At 38.3% G+C, this 24821-nt stretch overlaps 1 protein-coding gene across 3 annotated transcripts in view; it reads left to right on the top strand.

Moving 5' to 3' along the window:
* LOC127375974 (protein unc-13 homolog B-like) overlaps positions 1-24821 on the top strand; it is a 103915-nt gene that overhangs the window by 27126 nt on the left and 51968 nt on the right. For 2 of the 3 annotated variants that reach the window (XM_051422421.1, XM_051422416.1), the window contains exons 3-9: positions 1141-1240; positions 17033-17150; positions 19301-19424; positions 21154-21227; positions 22198-22255; positions 22789-22824; positions 23952-24165. In XM_051422421.1, the coding sequence (XP_051278381.1) occupies positions 1141-1240; positions 17033-17150; positions 19301-19424; positions 21154-21227; positions 22198-22255; positions 22789-22824; positions 23952-24165 (724 nt within the window). The remainder of the gene's footprint in view (positions 1-1140; positions 1241-17032; positions 17151-19300; positions 19425-21153; positions 21228-22197; positions 22256-22788; positions 22825-23951; positions 24166-24821) is intronic. The other variant, XM_051422417.1, reaches the window with a different exon arrangement.

Below are 24821 nucleotides of genomic sequence, written 5' to 3'. Positions count from 1 at the left end.
ACACTTTTCTGACCTCATTTGGAACAACAAATTTGAAGGAAACGTAATGCCACATAGATGGCATTTTTAAATCAACATAATGAGAAAATGTCCTTAACCAGCAGTTTAACCCCAACCCAATAAAATGTAACATTTCATGTAGAAGGTCATAAAGATGTGGCAATAATTGATTATTCAGGTTTCACAGTTTGGGGAAAGACTTTTGAACCCATATTTTTTATGGGATGCAATGTTTCTCAAATGTCATTGATGTAGTAGAATGTAGTTTGATTTTTCAAAAGTTAGTGTGGCACCTCTGAAGGCAGATCAACATGTCTGTTGATCCTATTTTATCTTGGCAAAAGACATTATTATTGTTTTTAGGACTCTGTTGGAGTTATGACATGGCTGTTGATTGCCTTTAATCCCACTTGCACTTGACCAATGCTGTCTGACAGTTCTGCACAAATATGCTGTCCACACTGGTTTATGGTGTTTGTACTGTTTGGGGATTTAAAGGAGAAAGCATAATGTATTGCACAGGCGGCTAAAATTAGCATATGCTCTGTGTTTTGTGGTCATATCCTGCAGCTGGGTTGGGGATAATGTCTTTATCTCCTTTATATTAGTGTGTGATATTAAATTCTGCATGATATCTATGTGTGTGCGTGTTCCTTAAGGTGTGTGTTCTTTAGTTGTTGTTTGTTCTATATCGGTAATTGTAATTATTCCTCACTAGGTAGAGATTTTAGTCTTTGTTATCTCCCCTTCATCTTGTCATGGTCTCTAGAGATGCTTCACTGCTTCAAAAATAATGGCTATTTACTGTATTATTGTAGAGAGGGAATTTATATTTTCTCCTGGAGTTCAGTCAATAACTGAAATGGGTCACTGGAGCCTCGGGATGGTATTAACAGGACAGGACAAAAGAAAAATGATGTTTGTTTTATAACGTAATGTTTTTTTCAGTGAGTTACAAGATAATATTTTAAACATGTAAATGTATTCAAAAATTGCTGCACAATTTTGGTCCCATTAAATGAACTATTCTGTAAGATAAAATACCTCCTCACATGATGTTTTATAAGGCATCAACCCAAACAGGTATTCAATTAAAATGCAAAATCTTTTTTGAAATTGTTTTGTCTCTATATTTTTCAGACAAATTCAACGCCTATGTGACTTTAAAGGTGCAAAATGTCAAGAGTACCACCATCACAGTCCGTGGGGACCAGCCATGTTGGGAACAAGACTTCATGTTGTGAGTATCACCCTGCTTCTGTTCTTAAAACATATTACTCATTGTATAAACTTTATGAACATTCAATGAAGACCAAGACCCTTTGTAATCATTACATCAGTAAATTTTGTATTTATTATAACTCAATTTAGTGTTTTTCCCTGTTCTTGCAGCTGTATGTTAGCTCTTTTGCAATACATCTTCTGGCTGCATACAGTGTACACTCACTGTAAATATATCTGATATATAGAAACCTCACACATGTAGTGATGTTTATGTTTTGCCATCAACTGAAGGATGATGTTCTTCTGTTGGTTTAAATTTCCAAAAGCATGGTACATAAATATAAGCCAGGTGACATTCAGCTTATTCTTCTGGTATGTAGTTCTTCAAACTAGTACATGATAAAATGGCCAATGTGCTCCGGATAAAATGCTTTTGAATATAAACTCAGAGTCAGTATTCAAACGTGTCTATCACACATAAAGTTCTTTTGTCATAGTTAAATGAGTACATTTACATTTTTTGCTTTTGCACCAAGTTTAAGTAGCTGAAATGACATAAGTTTTATTTCCAAGCAACTGGAAGAAACTGGAAACCAAAGCCAAAGCAAGGCTCATGTTTCTTCTAGGTGCTTTTTACTTTTTTTGCTCAGCGGCGCAGTGTCACTTATATTAGCAGCAACAGCATGTTCTGCACCAACCTCTTGGGATGTATTAAGACAAATGCAGAGAGAAATTGAAGCTTTGGAGTGTATGTCAGCCCTTAGATGAATACAGGCCAGGTATCCACTGCTAGCTGACTTGCTATAGCTGTCTTTAATAGGCCTTACTGAAATTGAAAGGGAGCGTCGGCCGCCTGTGGGACTCCAGTCTGGTCGGCTGGCACAGGCTACTAAATGGGAATTTGTGGTTGGAGCAGGTAGGATGGATGGAAAGTGAAATTACATGCCTAGCTCAGATAAGTGGGTGAGTCAGTGATAAATCTAATGAATTGTCCAGGCCAGTCTGATTCCATGGGGAGAAGAAGTAGAGATGTAGCTGATGTAGAAATCCCACTTCACTTTTTTTGCTTGCACTAGTATTGCTGCTCCTTGTATGTACATCCATGACGACTAATTTCGGGTGAAAAGGGATGGTGTAGTCATCTGTTGGTGCGGAGACACATAACCAGCAGAATAAGAGAAAGCACTGACAGCCTGACAGGCCTAATGTTAGGTGGCATGGCTCAGATGGGGCAATGGAAGTAATCACTCTATTTTTACAACATGTTTTCTGATTTGCTCCTGCATTTTTGTTCTGCCCTTCAAAGCAAAATTGTTTACCAGAATGAGGCTTTGCTCTTTTATTAGCTAAATGGACTGGTACATTTTTCAGAGAGGTCTCTAGAGTTTGTAACAGAACAGTATGTCGGCTATCCAGACATGGTTAAAACTGAGTAAAATTTGACTGATCTACATTAAATATAACTTTTGTTTCAATAGTATTTAACTGACCATGTTTTAATGTGAATCAGGTCCTAACTACATGCTGAAATATAGCCAATGCAATGATTATATTATGTAATAAAGAGTTAAACCAGAGCTGCTGTGCAAGGCTGTACTGAGATAAATGCTAATGTCAGCATGCTTACATGCTCAATGACAATGCTAACATGCTGATGGTGATCTTAGTTTAACATGTTAGCATGATAACATTTACTAATTACAAATTATTATTTATTATTATTATTAATAAGTTTTACCTGATGATGGCACTAAATCAGAAGTTGAGTTTACCGTGTATCAGTAAGGTCAATAGAATTCAATCTCTGGGAACCACAAATGTTTGTACAAACTTTCATGGCAATGCAACCAATAGCTGTAGAGTTAGGAGCATGGTGTTGGACCAACTAAACAATATTGAAATCCCTAGAACATGCTTCTAGCATGAGCAAAAGTAAATTTTTCAACCAAATTTAGCCCAGTTTTAACTTAAACATCTAGAATTAATTTAACCTGCAAATAGCCAAATCATTTTTTACTGGGTTGCTAGATGCATCACGACGGGGTGAAAAAGGTGTACTGTACAGAAGTACATCACAGGTTGTCACTGTTTTCCCCTTTTCTTCATTTGGTGGTCTGACTGGTTGTATCTGGCTGTGAACTGGAGAAATAGCTTTTCTTTTATATTGGATTTTTGAAGGTGGTCTTACGCTGTGCTATTATTCTTTTATTCTCTTTCTTTCTTTCTCTTTTTTTTGCCTTGTCAAGTCAAACCTGTAACCTGACCTCAGATCCAGCTGACTAAAGTTATTCTCTGCATGTATTGTTCTGTGCTTCAGTACTGACAGGTCCTGTCACAGTGCTTCGGGTACAAAGATAAAAAGTAACTTAACTTAAAACTTAACTGGATAATTTACTTATCGTTTTATATAACCATTTTTTTCTCTGATTACATTAATTCTGACTGTGATCAAATGTCTTGTACTGGACTATTTATTCAGATCCTGTAACAATACTGCCTTAGTAACACAGGTATTCTGTTTCTTAAACATTACAGGTTACAATTTGAATGAGTCATTTTACTGGGTTAAAGAAAACCAGTATATGAAAAGTGTCAGGGCTGGTGACAAGGACTCAAGTGCAGACCAGAGTTTGAAGTCTCAAAAAGAGATTTTATTGAAGTGCACAAACAAACGTGGATTGAATGGCCTGAGATGCAAATGAGGCAGATGAGACAGAGAGTGGGTATGGGGTCCGGGCTCCAGTGCTCTGGGTCTGGTGGTGAGACAGGGGAAAAAACAAGTTAGTAACAGGTACTTCTTAATAGCAAAAGTTTCTGGTTGGCTGGCGTGTTTTCATACTAGATGATTCAACGATTCGGCGGGGACTGGAAGGTCGGCCTGGCTTATGAAGGGTGAGTTGACGGTGATGAGGAACAGGAGTGCTGAGTAGTGTGATGAGCCACAGGTGTGGAGGCAGGAGCTCTAGCGGCCACGCCCACTAGTGGCATGAAGGAGACCAGGATCACGGCCGATGGGCCGTGACAAAAAGGTCTTTTCAAAAAAGTAATAACATATTTTAATGTCTTAAACAAAGTAATTAAATGTCTTTCGTTGTTAGTTAGTTAGTAACTACAGTATGACAGGGTTGTGTGTTACTGTAGCCATTCTTGAGGATGAAGCAAACATGCAGCAGAACTTTAGCAGTTAAGAGAAGAGTTACATGAGTAACATATAAGAGTACAGCTTGACCCATGCTTCTCCGAGGATCTACTGGTTTCAGTTTAGTAGTCACACAGTAAAAATGGCCCCTACGAAAGCTGTATGAGGACGGAGGAGGTTCAGTGTCTTATTATTGACCTTTCAGCACATCAAATGGCTGCTGATTGACACTGGATGCTAGGGCTGTCACGATAACCACAGTAATGAAATACCACGCTTTTGACAAACCAACCGTGTTTGTTTGGTGAAGCGTTCCAGAGTGGTGAGGCTGAAGAGACTCGACACAGCAGAAGCACTGTCTGAATCGCAGTGCTACTCAATATCCCTTTATTCTCAGCCCATGATTACAATACCACACAGTACAAAGTCACATAGCCTCCGCCTCACTTGCTCTGGAAAAACTGCTACTGCTGTTTCCCGACTAGAAACACAGTCTCGTAGTAGAAAACGCAGACTGGCTAATTATCACAATTCACCACAGATGTGGCATTTGCGGCCCACTCATTTCATACGTCCACCTGTCCACCACACTTGCTAATCTCTACTTGAGTAAACTGCACTGCTGTCTATCTGCTGTGTGTGTGTATGTGTGTGTGTGTGTGTGTGTGTGTGTGTGTGTGTGTATGAAGCTGAACCCTGACCTCTGTCTGGCAGAGGAGATGACAGACAAGCACGACCATAAATGACAGCAAAAGGTCATAGGTGCTGCAGCCTGTAGATAACATTATGATTATTATAAATATTATAACAATGAATTATTTTCCATCATGTTAATAAATCAAATCATGTATGCCTTCATACACTCCTCTCTTGAGCATCTTGCCGCTATTAGGCTTATACTGGAGACAAAAAAAATGACTCCACGCTTATCATAAACCTCAATGAAATGAATTCAGTTGAGAAATGTAAACGTTATGGTGCTTTTTATCCAGAAAAAACGCAGCTCCCTGATTTACTTATATAGTAGTATATATAGTCTTATGTATGATTCGTAATGTTAGAATTAACATTGAAAGGATCAGTAAAGGTGAACAGTTTGAGACCCAACAGTAAATAACAATGATTAACTGGTAGAAAGTGGAGCACAGAAATCCTGTTATGTGTCATCAGAAAATTTCAGTCTGCTTCGACTTGAATTTCATCTTCTGTGTGTTGGGATCAGTGTTGGGAAAGTTACTTTAAAAAAGTAATTAGTTACAGTTACTTGTTACTTCTTCCAAAAGTAACTAAATTAGTTACTCAGTTACAAATTATAAAAGTAAGTAGTTACTTCAGAAAGTAACTATTTAAGTTACTTTCAAGTACATTTTTAAATGCTCAAATGTGACCCCACCTCCACCCCTCTTTAACGGAACTTAAAATACATGTGCATGTTCAATTATTTATGATAAATCTGAATATTATAATGAAATGGACACTACAACAATACAATACATTATTAACAGAAACAATGTACACAAATCTAAACTATTTTAATGTTGCTGTGGGACAAAGTGAGACTAGCCTCCAATCAAATGCCATGTATGTAGATATTATGTTTATATAGTGGATCCATACAAATAACACAATAGATGTTTTGGAACTTTTGATATTTATTGCCCCTCAACAGGCCACAACTGGGGAAAATTAAATTGTGCTTGTTAAGCACTTTACCAAAAATAAATGACAAATATATACACTCTTTGTAGTGCAAATAAAAAAAAAACTTCAGACAATTGGTAGATATACTGTACTTAAAGTATTTTCTTCCTCGAAAAAGTAGAACAGTGTAACAATATGAGGTGCTTTGAATCTAACATAATAATAATAGCATAATGTGCATTTCACGATTACATTTGTTCCTTTAATTTCTAGGAGGGAAAAGTAATGGCTATACTTCCATTTAGAGAAGGCTACTTTTGGATTATTTGGGCTCGCCATACCTGTCACTCGTTGACTGACTCGCTTGTGTTGTTCGTTGTGTGTCCGACTAGTGGTGTCCTACTGCGTGCTTTCGAACACCCGCCCAACTCTACTTCTGATTGTCTTGCCATGAAATTTTACTCAACCTCAGCCAATCGTCAGCATTTTTGCGCTTGTCTCGTGCACTGCCCACTAACCAAGGAAGAACAGTAAAAAAAAGTCTCTAGTTGGTCTGATAAAAAAAACAGCTTCAATTATAGTAACACGCCGCATTTTTTGGCAGTAACGGTAATGGCGTTATTAAGATGGGAAGAGTAATCAATTAGTTACTCGTTACTAAAAAAAGTAACGCCGTTAATAACGCCGCCGTTATTTATAACGCCGTTATGTATAACGCCGTTATTCCCATCACTGATTGGGATGGACATAGAACAAAAGGTTTAACCATTGGTGTGTCTAGATTGAGTTGTTGTTGTGAAGAAGTTTACATTAAAGTTTTAAGTTTCAATTCAGCCTTTCCTGTGTCCAGAGGAGTAGTTTTCCTGCCAGTGAGCACACACAGGCCTTGAAAATTATTATGGCAATGTAAAGGGTGTCAGTTAAAGGAGATGAGATAATGATTTAGACTAATAGGATAGCTGAAAATACATATCTTGGGGACAGGAAAGGCATGACAGCATACACACTAATCTATCTCCATCACTTTCTGTCTGTCTGTCTGTCTGTCTGTCTGTCTGTCTGTCTGTCTCAGACACAAACACACACACACACACACACACACACACACACACACACACACACATACACTCACAACCAGTTATGTATTGTACTGTACAATAGACACAGGTCTTTCCTATAGACTGATCCCCCTAGACTTGATTAGAGGGATTGGAGAGTAGATCCACATGATTACATAAGACTCTCCTCTCCTCCATGCTGCTCATAATCTCTGCTATTACCCTATCCTCTATCAGATCCACTCAGACTGTTATTTTCACTTTCATCATGTCTCTGTCTTTGGCGCTTCAGACAAAAAAAATGACACATCCCATTTTTCTGTTCTTTCCTGCATGCACACTGTTGAAGAAATAGAGATGAAACAGAGGTTTTCATCTTTTACAGGGATAAGGTGATTCTGTCTAATTATATCAAGAGTTCAACTCACGTAAAATACCATCTAATATGGCCGTAATGATTGAAAAGAAGTCAATGATTATATACAAAAGAAACCCCATGGGCTCCCATGCTAAATGGATAATAAGCTCCTAAGTCTCATTAGCAGCAGTCGGGCTTGATGGGGAGCAGCAGCAGCGTGCTGGGTTGAAGCGCTGTTGGAGGTTTCAAGTAGGAATTACAACTGAGTTTCATTCCCAGAATGAAAGGTCTCAACAAGAGGACTGAGATAAACATGTTTGTTATAGGGCCAAGTGTGTGCTCAGATTGTGCTTAGGTGTTTTTTTGTTTTCTGCACAACTGATAAAACCACAGCATAATATATAACAGGGAAAGTGAAACAATAACAATTTAAGTATGTATGTATTAAGTGAAGAAAAAATAAAATAAAAAAATATTTGTGCTTTAAGTGTCGCTCACATCCTTTTACTGTAACATTAATGCTTTTACTAGCATCAGATTTGAATTAGTTGGAATAGGTTATGACTATATATAATGGTTGAGACTTCACTTCAAAGCTTCACTTTCTAGATATTATCTGTGTGGGCAGTACTGTGACACTCTAGGTGGCACTCTTTTCTCTTTTTGTTCAGCCACATTGCTCATTGCTCATCAAAGGTCTGAACACCCAATTAATGATGATTTGTTGGAGAACAAATCCCCTCTAAAGAATTCTAATCATCCTCTTAACACAAGAACTATATACTCAATGTAAGATAAACTAATGACACAACATACCTACAGCACAGGGAACTACAGGGAGGCGACCTTCTCACAGCTGGGTGGTGAAGAGGCACTGAGACCCTGCCAGATGTGCAGTCCGACATTTATTTGGACCTTCCTGGGAATCAACTAAACCACCGGTTCTCAAACTATGGGACATGTAGCACTGGTCGTTGCCTCTAGTAGTACGCGGAGGAATCTCTGACATCATTCTTTATATAAATTAATTTAAAAACATATAAAAATACTACAAAATTTAGATTGAAAATATTTAAACTATGTTTTATTTGTAATATTTTGATTTAATATCAGCCTGCCTCAATATCTAGTCACGTTCATGCAGATAGCACATGCATACATCCAGAAACACACAATCAAGGCTCCAAACAAGAACTGTTGGGAAGTGTGGATCAGGACTACCCCTTTTATACCAAATTAGCCCTGGTTCTTGAACAGTACTGTCTGTAGCTGAATAGGGCCAGCCTACACTACTGTATTTTAACGTCAGTCATAATGGTGGTACACCTTGCATGACTCATCCTCTATATGTCGGTCAAAAAGAGGCTTCCTGGTTGTAGGATTAACAGCCATTCTGTGGCATGTTGCCATTCTGTGGCATGTTGCCATTCTGTGGCATGTTGCCATTCTGGCCTGGGTGAACATACTGCAGATTACAGAGAGAACGGAATCCAGAGTTGGATGGGGTGTGAAATGTGGTTATCAATTTCAGTCCAAGTCAGAGATGAGTTTGGACTGAGTCTGGCTTGTGTTCACCCATCCTTCCACCACCTTACACTCCTGCCCAGAAATAAAAAGAAAGCAGGGAATAGTAGCAGTATACCCGACTTCACTCAGAGCCGATCTCGATCTCTCCCCTGCTGATAGCACTCTCTCTTTCTTTCTCGCTTTTTGCAGCTGGCTGTTAACCTTTGTGAAACTGTGATTGTTCCAGCTGCAAGCCATCCATTAAAGCTGGAGGGTTTAACACACAGTGCTCTGAGTCTCAACTCAACATGAAGTACATTTTTAGGCAAATGAAAGAAAAAGTGGTGCTTAATGAGACATTTTCTGATTGTATGTACAGGCCTACTGGAGTCATCAAGACAAGGTATTCACTGTGGGGTTTTCTGGTACAGGTAACAATTACAGATACCTCAGCAGTTTCTTAGCCACTGACTGGCTCAATGAAGAAAGGTATATGACTTTCTTAAAACAGTCAAGGCAGAGGAGAGTGTCTCATTTACTTTCCCCCACTGACATTTATCCAGCTATTTTAGGATATGAAACACTAAACTTAAATTCACATTTTTCAAAGGTGTGTTTCTCAGCCACATTATCACATTGGCTCGAGGGATGGAGTTAGTCAGTCCAACACTTTGGTCCAGAATGAAATATCTCAGTAAATATTGACGGACTGCCATGAAATCTGGTACAGACATCCAGAGGATAGATCCTAATGACTTCAGCTGACACCAACAGATCAAAATAACCATTTGTCCAGCACGTCTGTGACAGGGTGCTCTAATACTAGTAGGTAAATTCCTGTGAGACTCATCTGTACTTTGATATTAACGCTAATGCCAAAGATAAATAAAGGATTTAGTGGTATCTAGCAGTGAAGTTGCAGAGTGCAACCAATTTAATACAGCTGGCACTTCCAGAGAAACTGGCTGGTGACTGCAAAACGCAAAAGGCCCCATCTAGAGCCAGTGTTTGGTTTGTTATAGTAGTATCACGGGGGTTCAACATGGCAGAGACCTGCTCACTCTGTAGATAAAAACAACAATAACACAACAGTTCTTATTTTCAGGTGATTTGAAAACATACCTATGAATATTATATTTCATAACTATCTAGTTGACTACATCGCTCTATTGGTTTGTCCCGGTAGCTTGAATCCACTAGTCAATGAGGTTATGAGAAGTATAGAAAAAGAAGTAATAGGAGAATAATCTCTACAATATGCCTGAAAAGTAGATTGTGAACGCCTTGGATCATGATCTTGATCTAAAAACATCACATTTCCCACCCCTTCTTGGGACTTGGGACGGTTCTTTGTATGTACTGTATCAACACCTAGGCCACCAGGGTGCCTCAGCATCGCATCAGGTTAGCGTGCTATATAGTGCTATAGCTGAGTTACCAGTTTTCAACTTGTAAAGACAATTCAAATCAACAAATGGTAATGACTGTTGGAGTCCATTATTTTGTGAAAAAGTTTCTATAATAAACCCCTAATTTAATGCTAATTTCCCTGGTGCACACTATTGTTCCCCCTTAATAACCAACCCTGGGTATTACACGAGCCCAGCTCAACACTAGATAACTACTAAGTGTGTAAATTACAGTCATTGTTGATATTGTTGGTAATTGCCATCTTGTGTCTGATGGTGTGCAATACACAAACTAGTGACTGATGTCCTATAATCCTCCACACATTTAATATTCTCTTCTCGGTCAAATTTTGAAATGTCAGCAGTGAAGTATCTGTGATAGTGTAGAGTGAACACATACACATGCGTATCTCCGTTTTTGATTTGCTGTCACCTCAGCTTACCTGCACCTGCCTCGTAAACCATCCCCAAAATGATACTCCAAGAATTCAATTCATTATCCTCATTTAGTAAGCGAGCAAGACTCACGCACACACACGTGTTGGATTGCTGCTGTTTCTCACTGGCTGCAAACAAGGAAGCAAGGAAAAGTTTCAAAATGTGCCTGCAACACTTTTGATTGAAGCCCTCCAATGTGAATATATTTCCTCTCTATAATGAATATTATAAACTTTTTGTTGAGAATTGCTTTTGACTTAAAGCCATATATGAGGAAGTATGGTAGATTTGTTTTGTTCCATTGTAGATAAAATAGTTGCTAAATTGTTAGCATGTTGTTTGTTCAAAACAATAGAATCGTTAGCTGTAATGAACATCGGAAACTCTAGGCTGTCATGACTTTAGGCCTTTATTTGACAACAACAGCAGATAGATGACAGGAAATGAAGAGAGAGAGAGAGAGAGAGAGAGAGAGAGAGAGAGAGAGAGAGAGAGAGAGAGAGAGACACACACACACACACACACACACACACACACACACACACACACACACACACTTACTTATATGTATTTGAGTTTTCTAACTTTCTTTTAAATCATTATTGTTATTTTTTGTCTTTTTGTGTCTATATATACATATAGCCTACTGAATATACAAACAGCCCCTTTGAATGGAATTTAATTGGACTGAGAGAGAGATAGAAAGAGTTTACATGCAACAAAGGTCCCAAGACAGATGAGAACAGAGATGTTGCAGGTTTGCGCATTAACCTTGGCTACCGCGGTGCCCTGGCTTTAAGCTTTTAAGAGAAACACATACTGTCAGTGTATGACGTGTCCAAACAGCTGCTGAAACACCTTTTTCTCAGCTGAAACTCATATCAACACACTACTGTTTGTTACTTGACTACCTTTTCTGTCTGCTAAGTGTCTGGTGTGTGTTATGTGTGTCAACTGATGTCCAAGAAGTGGCTGGTTTGTGTTGCTTTTTCTGTTGCAATCCTCATTCCAAAACTTCCACTTTGGCAGGCCGATAATCTGTCTGGAGTCAATAAACATTACTGCCACAATAAACAACAACCAGAGGGCTTACATTTTCCACTGGCATATGTACGACGGCAAAAAGTGTTCTTTATGGGCAATTTTGAAACCGAACAGTGTTCAGGAGGTCAGCTTTGCATTGTTACTAAAACAATTTGTATGATTTCTGTGCTTTGTATCACTTGTTGGCTGTTGCTGGAAGCAATGCTCATTATTGTCTAGTTTTTTACTGCAAGGTCTAATACTTATCTTTCCTATCATTAATCATTTCCTATTATTTATCATTTAATCATCTCTTATCTGTATGTAGAGAGACTCCTTGCAAATCAAATCATGCCACAATTTTGTAACACTTATCCTCTGTTGCCTCAATTTCATGTCTAGTCTATCTGAAATCTGATGGTTTGATACATCGGTGGTCACTGGACAGCTGCCTGAATGTGTGTGTATGTGTAGGTGTGTGTGTGTGTGTGTGTGTGTGTGTGTGTGTGTGTGTGTGTGTGTGTGTGTGTGTGTGTGTGTGTGTGTGTGTGTGATGACTGATTGGTGGCTGGGTTGGCTAGTGGGATAAGGGGATAAGCAGTTGAATGTTGATCCCTCTACACTCTGGGTCACTAGGCCTCACATGCTTCCTGGTCTCTGCTCGTGCAGCCTTTGATTCAATTTCTGTCCGTCTCAGTTGTTTGTTTTCTCTCTCTTGCTTTTATTACACCACAGGCATGACTTGCAAGACTAGCGAGATGCTGTATATCTTGCCTTGTTTGTTGTCTCTCCTCCTCACTCTTCTCTTCATTCTGTCTCTGTCTGCCCCTGTCAGTACTGTCTTTACATGCTACCGAAGGTCTTAGTCTTTTGACCTGGTTTACAGGTTTGTGTCAGAGTTCATTGGCTGTCTGCCACCAGCCAGTATAATCTTTGGATGTCTTGACTGACACAGTTCAGAGATCTAATCTCTAGTGTAGGATAACGTAGTGTAACTGTCAGTCTAATGTAGGTATCTATGCTATGATAACCATAAGAATAAAGCTTTTTCTGTTTTCAAACTATTTATGTTTTTGTTTATTCTTCATCTTAAGAATGGGGAGAAGCCTTTCTCCTGAGACTCCTCTTCCATCACTGTTTGGGTGTTGTCTCTCTGTTGGACTGCCTCTCTGGTCATTCAGGTCATAGTCTGCTCTTTCCTTAGAGCTCTGCCAATTAAGTTGTGTATAAGTTTCAAACAATGGTGACCTTTTGCCTTCCCTCCACATCAGCCTCTGTTAGTCTTTGGCCAATGACTTTATCTCGTTACAATGACAGGAATGATTCACTGCTGTCTGATCACAGCCTTTTCCCATGCTCCTTTTTACGCTGTCAACACGCCTCTCAGTGCTGTTTATCAGAAATAGTATATTTTCCCACCATCTGGGAAGAAAGCACAACTTTGATATTTAATTTTCAGTTATAAATGATCAATTTCAACAATTTCCACTAAACTTTGGTTTAATTATATTGAACAACAGCCTCTGATGATGTAAGGCATCCATATTTGTTGGGTTTTCAACCACTTCCCTGTTATTAACTGCCAAATATAGGAGCTTTCAGTCTGCGTTTTCCCCTTGTTATTACAACTTTAACTGAAACTCTTAATTAAGACAACTTTGATATGATATGTACACGGCATTTGGGTGCTTCATTTAGATAGGCCTCACATCTAAAAAGAGAAAGAAAAGAACATTTTTAAATGCAGATTAAATCTTTGGTGCTACCATTTCCATGGAAAACAATTTAGTTTAACCATTAATTTATTTTACTTATTTGGACGGTTTAATTTGCATCAACTAATTTTTCTTTCGCAAAACATAGCAACATTTGATTTTTGAGGGACATAAAATTCAGGTGTAATTTTAGTTTGAACTGATTTGCTCCCTTTAAAAACATCTGGATAAAAGGGATAGAAATGGAAAAAAGCATAAAAGATACAGAACCTGTACTGCAGACACTGGGCACATAACCAGTGTAACAATCTATTCTGTTATCTGTTATTTTAATTTGATTTTAACCAATTATGCAGCATGACAAAAATACATGTTCAGAATACTTAAATGCGTGATTATTTATCAAATAGTCTTAATAATGGTCAGATTTGTGTGAAGATTTGATGATATTAAGCACTGATTCCTGGGGTGGAAGAGCAGTGCTCCTGCCTGTGTAAAACTTTTCTCACAGGAACTTGTAAAAAGCTGTATTTCATGAGTGACTTCACCTGTTGTTCCCCTAAGTGGCCCCAATCCTTCGCCTGAGTCCATAATTTCCATCAAGCCTCGTGCTCAACATGACCCCACACACTTTACTTTCCCCTCGTCTTATTGCCCCTTTCTTTTTTCAATTTTTTTCTGCTCTTAAACACAAGATGGCTGTGTGTAGGTGTGCATGCATGTGTTTGTCTGCGTGTGATAAAAATACACAATTTCATTCCCCGTTACGACACAAATGATTCTCTCAATAATGGATGTGTTTTGATGGAGGGCATATGCCAGAGTCGGAAGTAAAGCTTCAAGATCTCTCTCTCTCTCTCTCTCTCTCTCTCTCTCTCTCTCTCTCTCTCTCTCTCTCTCTCTCGCTCTTTCTCTCTCAAACACGCGCACACACACTTACAAACACACACACACATCTGGTCTGTGAGTCAGAGACAGGTTGGAGACAGACTGCATGGATGGACAACATCAAAAATATTTCTAATCCAGTTTGGAGTTTTATGTTTCATGGTTTCAGTTGAATAATCTCATTGATTAAAACCAGGCTGTAGTTCATAAGACAAGATACATTTTTTGGTTTGTTTGTTGTTATTTTTTAGTTATTTTGAAAAAAAATAAAGATAAACCAGAAAATATTATGACAAACTTTAGCTCGGGATCTCAAATTGCTGACCTGGGGGGGGCGCAACATAATATCAAAAATATAATATAATCTGCTCTACAAGATTATTAATAAATTTCATATCAATTTAAACTACCCCTTCATATGTAATTTAAATAAAAACACAATTCTATTTATTTTGTTTGGTGCAAAATAATGACAAAGGTCAAAGGTGCCTGCAAATGTGTGCTAATGGCTGGGCTGACTTCTCAGACTGTTTGGGTGAATTTTGGTTGCAGGTGACTGCACATGTTGGAGTCTCAGCCATATTGTGTGCTGTGTTATGCCAGGTGAAATACTGATTACAATTCACCGGTAAAAGCCAGAATGCCCCCGATAACTGGACTGGTCTGGCTTCTGCTCTCATTTCACTTTTCTCAACTGGAGGATCTTTACTGGCACAGTGTGATCTCTCTTACACTGGTTAACCATCATTGCAACACCTTCACAGATACTTCACAGTCACACAAGCATGTAAACAAGCAAACAGATGAATGGAGACGGTTAATGGTAATCATGTAGGAACATCATAATTTTGACTTGACTCGAAGTCAGCTGGCTGACTTCTTCAGTATGTGGCAAGTAGCTACACAAGAACACACACACAAATACACATTTTACCCAGCTTCTCCCACCCACCCTCTTCACTCCATCATCCCAGCTGTGAAGTGTCATCAGAGATGACTGACACCCAAACTGAGGCACGTATGAATATGAATGGGACTGTGAATATGAATATGCAAATGAGGAGGGGAGACAGTTTGCCTGCTGTCTTTTCTTTAAGACAGATCTGTCAGAAAATGACGGATGTCATCCTTTAGCTTTCGGATAAGACTGGCCCACTTTCTGACCTGATGGGAGAGGAAAGGTACTGTTTTTGTGTCAGACTAAAGCCAATGCCAGACTGAAACACTGCAGTATGTGTAGAAAAACACAGGTAAAATATGAAACTGTTTTAGTTTTGTTGAGTCCAGTTAATATCAGCTAAAGCATAATGATTAATTCTTTAGATAATTTAAAGGAATTTAAAGTGACAAGAAAACAGCATTTCTGTGATATCTCATCGTGCAGGGAGGGACGATTTAAAAGTAGCTCAGAGGACTCCCTCCAGGATTTCTTGGGCTTTTTTGGGGCATTTTATTGAAATTGTTAGAGAAAGGGAAAATTGTAATAATAGTTAAAAAAATGTTTACATACAATTCAGTGAAAAATAGAAGGCAACTTGAAGGAAGAGAGTGTAGTGAGAGTAAAGGGGTCTGAATACTTTTTCCACCATGGACACATGCACAGAGTTTGTCACACCAACAGGCAAGCACCTTTCTATCATTTTGTGATTGACTTACTTAATTACCACTAGCCATGCATATTTAATCTAACTCAACTTGCAATATATTGGCTGGATTTGTCTTGTCTGTGGTCCACAAAGAAATCAGAGACTTTTGATTACCTCTGCTTTCATGCAGGACATCAGCTGCTATGATTGTTGAAACAGGCGGGAAACTACAGTGATTGGTCAAATATAAGGAAAGGTTGCAGTGATTTTAAAAAATTGCGAGGGCACAGGAATAGATTGAATTTGCATTAAAGGTAGTGCAAAGGATTCAGTGTTATCTAGAGGTGTAGTTGCAGATCGCAACTCATTCGTTTCATGAGAAACTACAGTGTCCACAGAAAACTGCTCTGTGTAGAGCCAGATTTTGGCTAGTCTGTTCTGGGCTACTATAGAAACATGGTGGCCTCAACGGAAGAAAATTAAAATGGATCATTCTACAATGAAGTAAAAAAATATTCATATTATATTTTAACTTAAACTAATTAAAACATGCCTGTCCCCACATTCCACTGGGCAGCGTCTCTCCACTCTATGTGGCTGATGTTATTTTCAATATTTTACCTGTGGTTACTCAAAACAAACCACCATTCAAATTTTGGTAAAAATCTTGGGAGAAATGCTGCATTTGAGAGGAGTAGATGTGTTTCACAAATCACATTTGTTTAAAATATCCAGAGGAAGAAATGTGTAGTTGATAGTGATAGCTACCATTACTGAAAAGACAAAGAAAAAAGGACCACCTACAGAAACTCTGACTTCATCAATGTAAAATTCCCAGCATTAGCCCTTTTGTAATTCTGGTGCCAGGTTTGAACTTGTACACAATGCAGTTAATGTGTGTCTATTGATTTTTTCTTTTACCTGAAACTTTATGTTGCTGTCCTGGCCAGGACTCTCTTGTAAAATGTTTAATCTCAATGGTAATATTCCTTGTAAAATAAAGGTAAAATAAAATGTAAATAAATGTGTGTTTTTCTGCTTCTTTAGTGAGATCAATCATCTGGAGTCAGGTCTGGTGGTGGAGCTGTGGAATAAAGGTTTGATCTGGGACACTATGATTGGCACAGCACTGATACCCCTGGACACCATTCGACAGTCTGACGAGGTAACACACTTTACAAACACACCCCTTCATTTCATCCTCACATACATAAACACAAGGGGCTTAAAGTTAACGTTAAATTGTTATGACTGTAAAATTAAAATGGAAGTAATGTGACGTTTCTGAAGACGTGTTGTGGAGCTCAGAGTGGGGTGACTCTGGCCGTCACCAGCTTGGCAGTCCTGACTGCTGGCTTCTGGCTAATCCAAAAATTGGAAAAGATGTGGAGCGTTGATGGTACTGAGGTGGACTTAATGAAGCTTGGTTACTCAAAACAGCTGCCTGACATGGCACCTACCTGTCACTCAAAGTGCCATCCTGTTAATTATGCGTAAAAGTAAGCCTTAAGTTAAAAATTGAACGGGGAATTTAGCTGTAACTATAGGACTATCAGCAGAGTCAGAGAGAATAGTAAGGCAGGGAAGTGCGTACTACAAACAAACCACTCACTTGATCTTGTTAACTCTATGGAACAAGGGATGTCTGGATAGCTCACCTGCTATTGCTGGCACCCCATGTATCAAGGAGTTATTTCTGCAGAGGCGCAGGGTTCAAATCCAACCTGTGGCCCTTCTCTTTTCACCCCCCTTTACTGTCACTATCTCTCTCCATCAAAGGCAATAAAAAGCACCCCCAAACTGAACCACTGCTGAACCCTAATGGCTTCAGACAATTTTGGAATATGTTATATAAACATATAATAACAGTTTAAATGTACAATAGGGGCTCCTAACTATTGTTTTATGAAAGACTTGAAAAACTTATCCTTTTCATGGTATATAAAGTGGCTTTACAATTTCACATTCATGAACTATTTCAATAAGTATCTAGAATCTTCTCCAGCACCTGCTTGACAATGAGGTTAAGAAATACGGTAGTTTTATCACTTTGATCAAACAACCAGACGCATAGTGTCATCTGTTATTCTGGATAGAGCTGCATTCATGGCCACTGGAAGAAGTAACGCCATAACTTCTCAGAAGTATTCTTGCATTCTTCCAAACTTAAACTTTTTTAAATGACGTGCTTGTGGCGGTTAGAACAGGAGTTTTTTTTATCATTATTTTTTTGGTCTTTTATTGCCTTTTAACTGATAGGGATAGTTGAAGATAGACAGGAAAGGGGGGTAGAGAGAGGGGATGACATATAGCAAAGGGCCACAGGTCGGATTCGAACCCTTGCCGCTGCAGCAAGGACTCAGTACATGGACGCCAGCTCTACCAGGTGAGCATACCGGGCGCCCAACAGGAGTTTTTAAAAGTGGAGATCTCAGGGTTTTTCAGGAGGCACAGCAAACACTTGATTATGTAACTGTTGTTTTTTTAGATTTTGGTATTTAAAAAATGGCCAGATGTGGCCAGGGATTGTCGCTGGAAGTTGCCTATGGTTCTGGGTTTTGCTCCGTCATCATCTCCATCATGGGCAAAAGACAGGTGCTGCTTATTTTTCTTCCAGGCAGTGAAAAGTAGATGGCTCAAAAATATACTCAAGTAAAGAGTAGAAGTACAGTTTTATTAAAAAGGAAGATGAGGAGTACCTTTTTACTCAGGTGCATTACTTGCAGTGTGTACCCACCCCTAGTCATAGCATTGCCTATAATGAAACAAAATTAGTAATTTTATACAAACTTGCTGCTTACCTTAATCCTGCAGTACAAAATTTTATATAAACAGACAGTCTTTCTTCCACCTACCAGTGCTTATTTATTAAAACACCATCTTTTTAAGTTAAGTCTTAAAAAACAACTCTCACAGGTGTCCAGTTAGAAGCAGTTGCCAACTCATTTTAGTGCGCTGTGGGCAGGCTTTTCTCTTGCCTCTACACCTCAGTACTGTTTTTTGCAAGCTTCTTGTGTTGTCATTAATAATGCAGCCCCCACTGTTTGACTTCTTCCCTCAGTTTGAAGCACAGCAAACACTCACCCTCGTTCTGTCTATCTGAACTGCCAGTGTTGCTCCTCGCTTCTTCATCATTTCATCCCTGCTCAGCCCGCAGCCCACCCACGCCTTCAGTTACCATGTTGACATTGTGATTCTCAATGAGCAAATGTTTCTATTATCTGTATTCTTTGTCTTCTTTTCTTCTCTCTTGACCTCTTTCTTTTTCTTTCTCTCCCTCTCTTCACTTTGTTTCTCTGTGTTTGTCTTTTTCAGGAGGGACCAGGAAAGTGGACGTCCCTCGACTCTGAGGTGTTAATGAGGGAGGATGAGATCTGTGGTACCACCAACCCAACTCCACATCAAGTGCTGCTGGATACCCGCTTTGAGCTGCCCTTTGGTATACAGAAAACACACCTTTGCTGAAACAAAATCACACACAAATGCATAGCCACAGAGCCAGGAGTTGAGGAAAAACCCGGTAGTAAAACATCCTTGTTATATTTTTTCACCAAACCCAGTTTACTTCTGCTAACCACAGACTTGTGTTTAGTTTTTCCCAATGGGCTTACTGGTAGAACCCTCATATTATGTGAGAGCTTGTGGAAGTAACTCTAGGGTTTATGAAGATTTTATGAAGAGTTTCTTCATGATGACGTTTTTGTGGCCTTAAGTAGTCCTCTGTATTATATATTTTTAATTCTTGTACTTTTTATTTCTCGAGTGTAACCACACAAATAGCAACATTTCTTAAGATCATTTTGTTTCCTCAGCAAGCTCTTAATCTCAGGGAGCTGTCTGAAGTGTCTGCTCTTAAGCTGCCTTTCCTTTTGCACTGCCTGACACTCTATTTATCAACACTCACCTGATGTCAAGATGGCACTGGTTCATGCTGCTGTCCGCTCGTCTTGACACAAAACCCAGGGTCTGAAGATGAAGATAAGATAGCAGTTTCCCTGTTTTAGCTTTACCTTTGACAAATCTTTTTTTTGTTTGTTTTTTGTTTTTAGTAAAGTAATTGACATCCAGTTTACAACATAGGTACTAATCAATAATGAGTTGCCTTTTTTTGATCATTACCTATCACAATGAGTTACACTGAAACACACAAACACATTTACAAATACCTATTTATAGTATAACCCAAGGTTCAGTGTGGCTTACACTTGCAGAGGATATACTGTAATCTTATAACTCCTGAGAATTATCAAGTTTTTTCAGTATCAGTAAAGTAATCCAGTGAGTGGGTACATTGCAAACAGGACCTGCTAATAGCTAATTCATGGATTTTAAGTTATTCATATTAAACTAGTATTGTTTTCCTAATAAAAAAGTAAATATACAAGATATGTCAAAAGTATGCATTTGCAGCTACCCAGTACAGTGCAGCACTGACATGGCAAACTGTGATTATCCATTGTTAACGATAGATAGATCATTTTAAATACATTGGACACAGTTTATTTTAATGTGCTTAGACACCTGCTCTTGTGCTCTTAAACATTTTTTAAAAATATACATTTTGAGATGTTTACACAGTACTTCGAGCATTTTAATGACTGACTAACTAATGTTTTACTTGGGAACATGGGGAAACTGTAGCCTGGCTTTTACATATTCCTCTTTTCTCATCTTTTTTCTCTTATTCTACACAAACTTCTTTTCTTTCTGGCTTTGGGAGGACCTGTGAGGCCAGTGAGGTGGTTGTTAATTCTATTTCTGGGCCCCCAAAAGGAAACCTCCTCATCAGCTATTAAACACACATGAATATAAGATGGGAACACATCAAGCAACGTGGGTGGGGTAAGACAGGATGGGACAGGGAGCATGGAAGAGAGGTGAATGAAGGAAGGGTGGAGCTACTGTGCCTGTGGTCTTTCATCTCTTCTTGCACTTTGTCTTACATTCTGTGCTTTGCACTCTTCTTCTTCCTCCATTACGTACTTTCTGTCTTCATAACCCCTTCCTTAATCCTACCACCCATCCCTCCATCCCATGTATCTATATTTCCTCCACTTTCTCTCTTTCACAACTCACTCTTGGACTCTCCTCCACACATTTTTTTGTCACTCTTTTCATTTTTCTCACTTTCAATCTCTCTATTTCTTCTGTCCAATCCATCTGTCCAGATATCCCAGAAGACGAAGCTCAGTACTGGACCAGTAAACTGTACCGGATCAACACCATGCCAATACATGACGAGGTAAGTTTACTAAAAAAGTACATTACCTCTAATGTAAGTTATAGATTATTAAGCTATTAGAAATTTAAATGTATGTTGTCGTGTCAAAACACACTTCTCTCTAACAACCCCACAGATAACCTAGATAGATGAATGTAGATGAATGGCAGATTTATGGTGGCTGTATTATATGATGATATTCAGACAGTTGCCTCCTCCTCACTGTAATCAGATTTAAATTGGGAGGCTGCAGTTACATTGGTACGCTTATTATCAATATGCATTACACATGGGCTGTTCACGGTTCTGCATAGGTTACATGTAAGCTACTGATACTGATACTCCTTAATTAAAAGAAAGTTATGCCACCATCTCACAGGCGCTGGGTGGAGGATGTCCTATCTTAAACCCAAAGCTCCACCCTGAAGTATTATAAGGTCTGGCAACCATGTCTGTCCTATGTTGAGATTGATTTCCCTTCCATTAATTCAATGTAGCTAATGTTTTAATGTTTCTATGTTTATCTGTATTTAGTACTTTTGTGACTGTACAACATATGTGAAAATTAATAAAAATACATGAATAATTGAGCTATTAGAGACATTACATCACAGTTCATTCAGGAATGTCAAATGAGAAAGCAGTGGGCAATCACAACTAGGACAGACTTTTTTTTCTTCCTCACCTTGAAAGTAGGTAGTAGTATGTGAGGAAGAGTGTTAATATGAACCAATTAGTGCAGCAGTGCTTTAAAAAAGTGCTTATATATAATTACCATATATAATATATATTATAATATATGCCACAATGTCCAGTTTGTTTTGGCTCTCTGCTGCCATCTAATGAAAAATACTAGTTATTGCATCACATATGATCTATGAATACTGTACTCATATGTGCCTTTTTATTATTAAATCATTGTTCTCTGCAGATCCCCTCACATTTATTATTTCTCCTCCCCTTTTTTGTTTGTATTTTTCTGTTGTGGCAGTATCCACTGCAGGAAGAGGTCCAGAGAAGACGAATGGCATCTGTGCCCTCTCAGTGCTGTGAGTATAAAAGTAAAAATTTGTTACAACCCATTTATGCCATAGCACTTTCACATGTACGTTTATGTGTGTTTGTGTTTTGTGGTTACTTTGTTCACTAATGTGTTAACTCACTAATTCTACACTGATGACTTAAATTTGGACAATAAAAATTTGTTTTTCCAATTTGGAGTACCCACTGATTTTGCATACCAAAGGGGATTTTGGGCACCAGCCACTGTTAATGGTAGTTATGGAGAGCTTTGTATCCTGCCTGTTGAGTGCTGATGTTACCTCAGTGAAAACACTTTTTCCCACACTGTTTTGTTGTGTCAGTGTTGATCACTCATACTGTGCTATGTGAATTTCTAAGTCATTTAGTTCTTATTTATGTCCTACTGGTATTACAATTCACTATTTCCAATAAATCATATTTGGAAGTCTTCAGTCACATTACATGTTACAAATCACATTACAGTTACTGGTTTGATTCTTCAGTAATGAAGTTCATTTTTTTTCCTGACTTCTTTGAATACTTGCCTCCATGCCACCAGGCAGTTGGAGTTATTTCGGATGGAATGACCAGCAGAGTATGTATAGTGGTTATTTTTTCCCCCCATGACCATGTCCTTCACTCCATTTCTGCATGGTACGGGCCTGCTCTTTTCCTTTATTTTTAAGGAAGGACCACTGCATGTTTGGCCTGTATCCTTTGTTTGTCTTCATTGTATCTGGAATATCACATTCTTGTATCCTCCTGACTATGTGTGGGTGCCAGTTTTGTTGACCTATTTTATGTGGCGAGTGGAGTGATTTGGAGTTAACATTAATGCAACATTCATTTCTTACAGTGATCAAATTTCTTGTTGTTCAGTGTTATTGTCAGCTTGGTGTTCATGCTTGTTGTATTAGATGCCTGCTACCACAAGAGGGAGCGTTTTATTCAAACAAGTTTTGTTGTTTGGAAGTCTTCCTTACATCATAGCAGTGTCCAAACGGCCTGAATCTAAGATCAAACCTGAGCATGTACCGTGATGTACTGTATTATGTGGTGGTGCAGATGTAACCTTTGTGTGAATCTCCCTATTTTTTAAAAAAATTTTTTTGTCTATTTCATTAGAGCAACATTTTAAAAATTTGCCATGTCCCCAGTACAAAAGGATGGTTTCACAGTAATTATGAGCAGTGACAGTATTTCCCATAGGATTACATTTTAAGTGTGGCAAATTGAAAATATTTAAAATACTATATATTACAAAGACCTACTTATTTATTATATATTATAATAAATTATAATGATTATATATTATATAATCACCTTGCTTTTTCACCTCTCTCTGTTTCATTCTCCCTGTAGGCCAATGTGTCTAAGTTGACTTTCTTCAGCAGTAACTTTAATAAAGTCGCCCAAAAATCACTACTCGAGTTGAGTTTGAGTTTGTTGTTAATGACGCAGCCTGTCAAACAATTGAAAACAACATGGTAACGGATGAGATCGGTAACACCTTATGTGATTACTGCTGTTCACTGTTGCTTCTGTCACATTAAATCACATTAAAAAAAATAATTTCAAAGAGTATTGTTTTATGTTATTTTTTATTTATCTGAGTTCTTACAGTTATTTTTTTCCATATAGAGAATTATGTTTCTTTTATAATTATTTTAGAAAATAATTTTGGTTGTGTTTTACTGAACTGTTGGTGTTGTCTTTGCCTAGCTTTCGATGACCATGACAGTGCAATGGATGACCGTGATAGTGACTACCGCAGTGAGACTGGCAACAGACCTCCACGTTTCCACAACACCTCCCAGACAAATTCATCAGTGCACCAGTACCCTATAGGACGCAGGGTCCAACATCAAACCCTGTCCAGGGAATCGGACTCTATACAAAGCTATGAGCTAGACTATAGAGAAATGAGGGGTCCTAGGTAAACACACATCTACTCACTGACACACATAATCAAAGACACAACTCTCTACCCTTATTGTTGTAGAATAATATATATTCATGCTTTTAAGAGCAGCAGAATCCATTGATTGAGGTTCTGAGTGGCAGATACATAGATAGTTGTGCTTTAGAACATACAACATTATGTAGCATTACTGTATGCATTAATTATTTCTGTTGTTGATATCATATTATGTATCAATTTAACATTGTTAATTTGTTGCTTACACCAATTTACAGATGCAATGGGAAAACAAAATTATTTCTGACAAAGGCAGAGAGAAAACTGTTAAAGCCAACTAGCTAACCTACTGAAATATTGACATACAAACAGCAAACAGCTGCAACTTACTTTCAGCTAAAAATGAGAGAGTTTTTGAGTTTTTCCTGAAGTTACAAAGTTGTGCATAAGCAACAGCACAACTTTGAGACAAAAAGATAGAAACTATTACATTTTGCACACTATCGAATACAAGACTTGATACTTGACAAAACTTCTTGGCTTTTTTTCATTTGCAATTCTATTTCTTTGCTTGCATGACCACTTTCTTTGCATGATCTGCTGTTTTTGAACCAATTCTAATTTCTATTTTTTTCTTATTCTCTGCATCATGCTTCACTGCTTCCTGCGTGGCA

Source organism: Dicentrarchus labrax, unplaced genomic scaffold (genome assembly GCF_905237075.1).
Source record: "Dicentrarchus labrax unplaced genomic scaffold, dlabrax2021, whole genome shotgun sequence".
In the NCBI taxonomy this organism is placed as follows: Eukaryota; Metazoa; Chordata; class Actinopteri; family Moronidae; genus Dicentrarchus; species Dicentrarchus labrax.
Note: the sequence above shows the minus strand (reverse complement) of the source record. Positions and strands in the feature narration are given on the sequence as shown.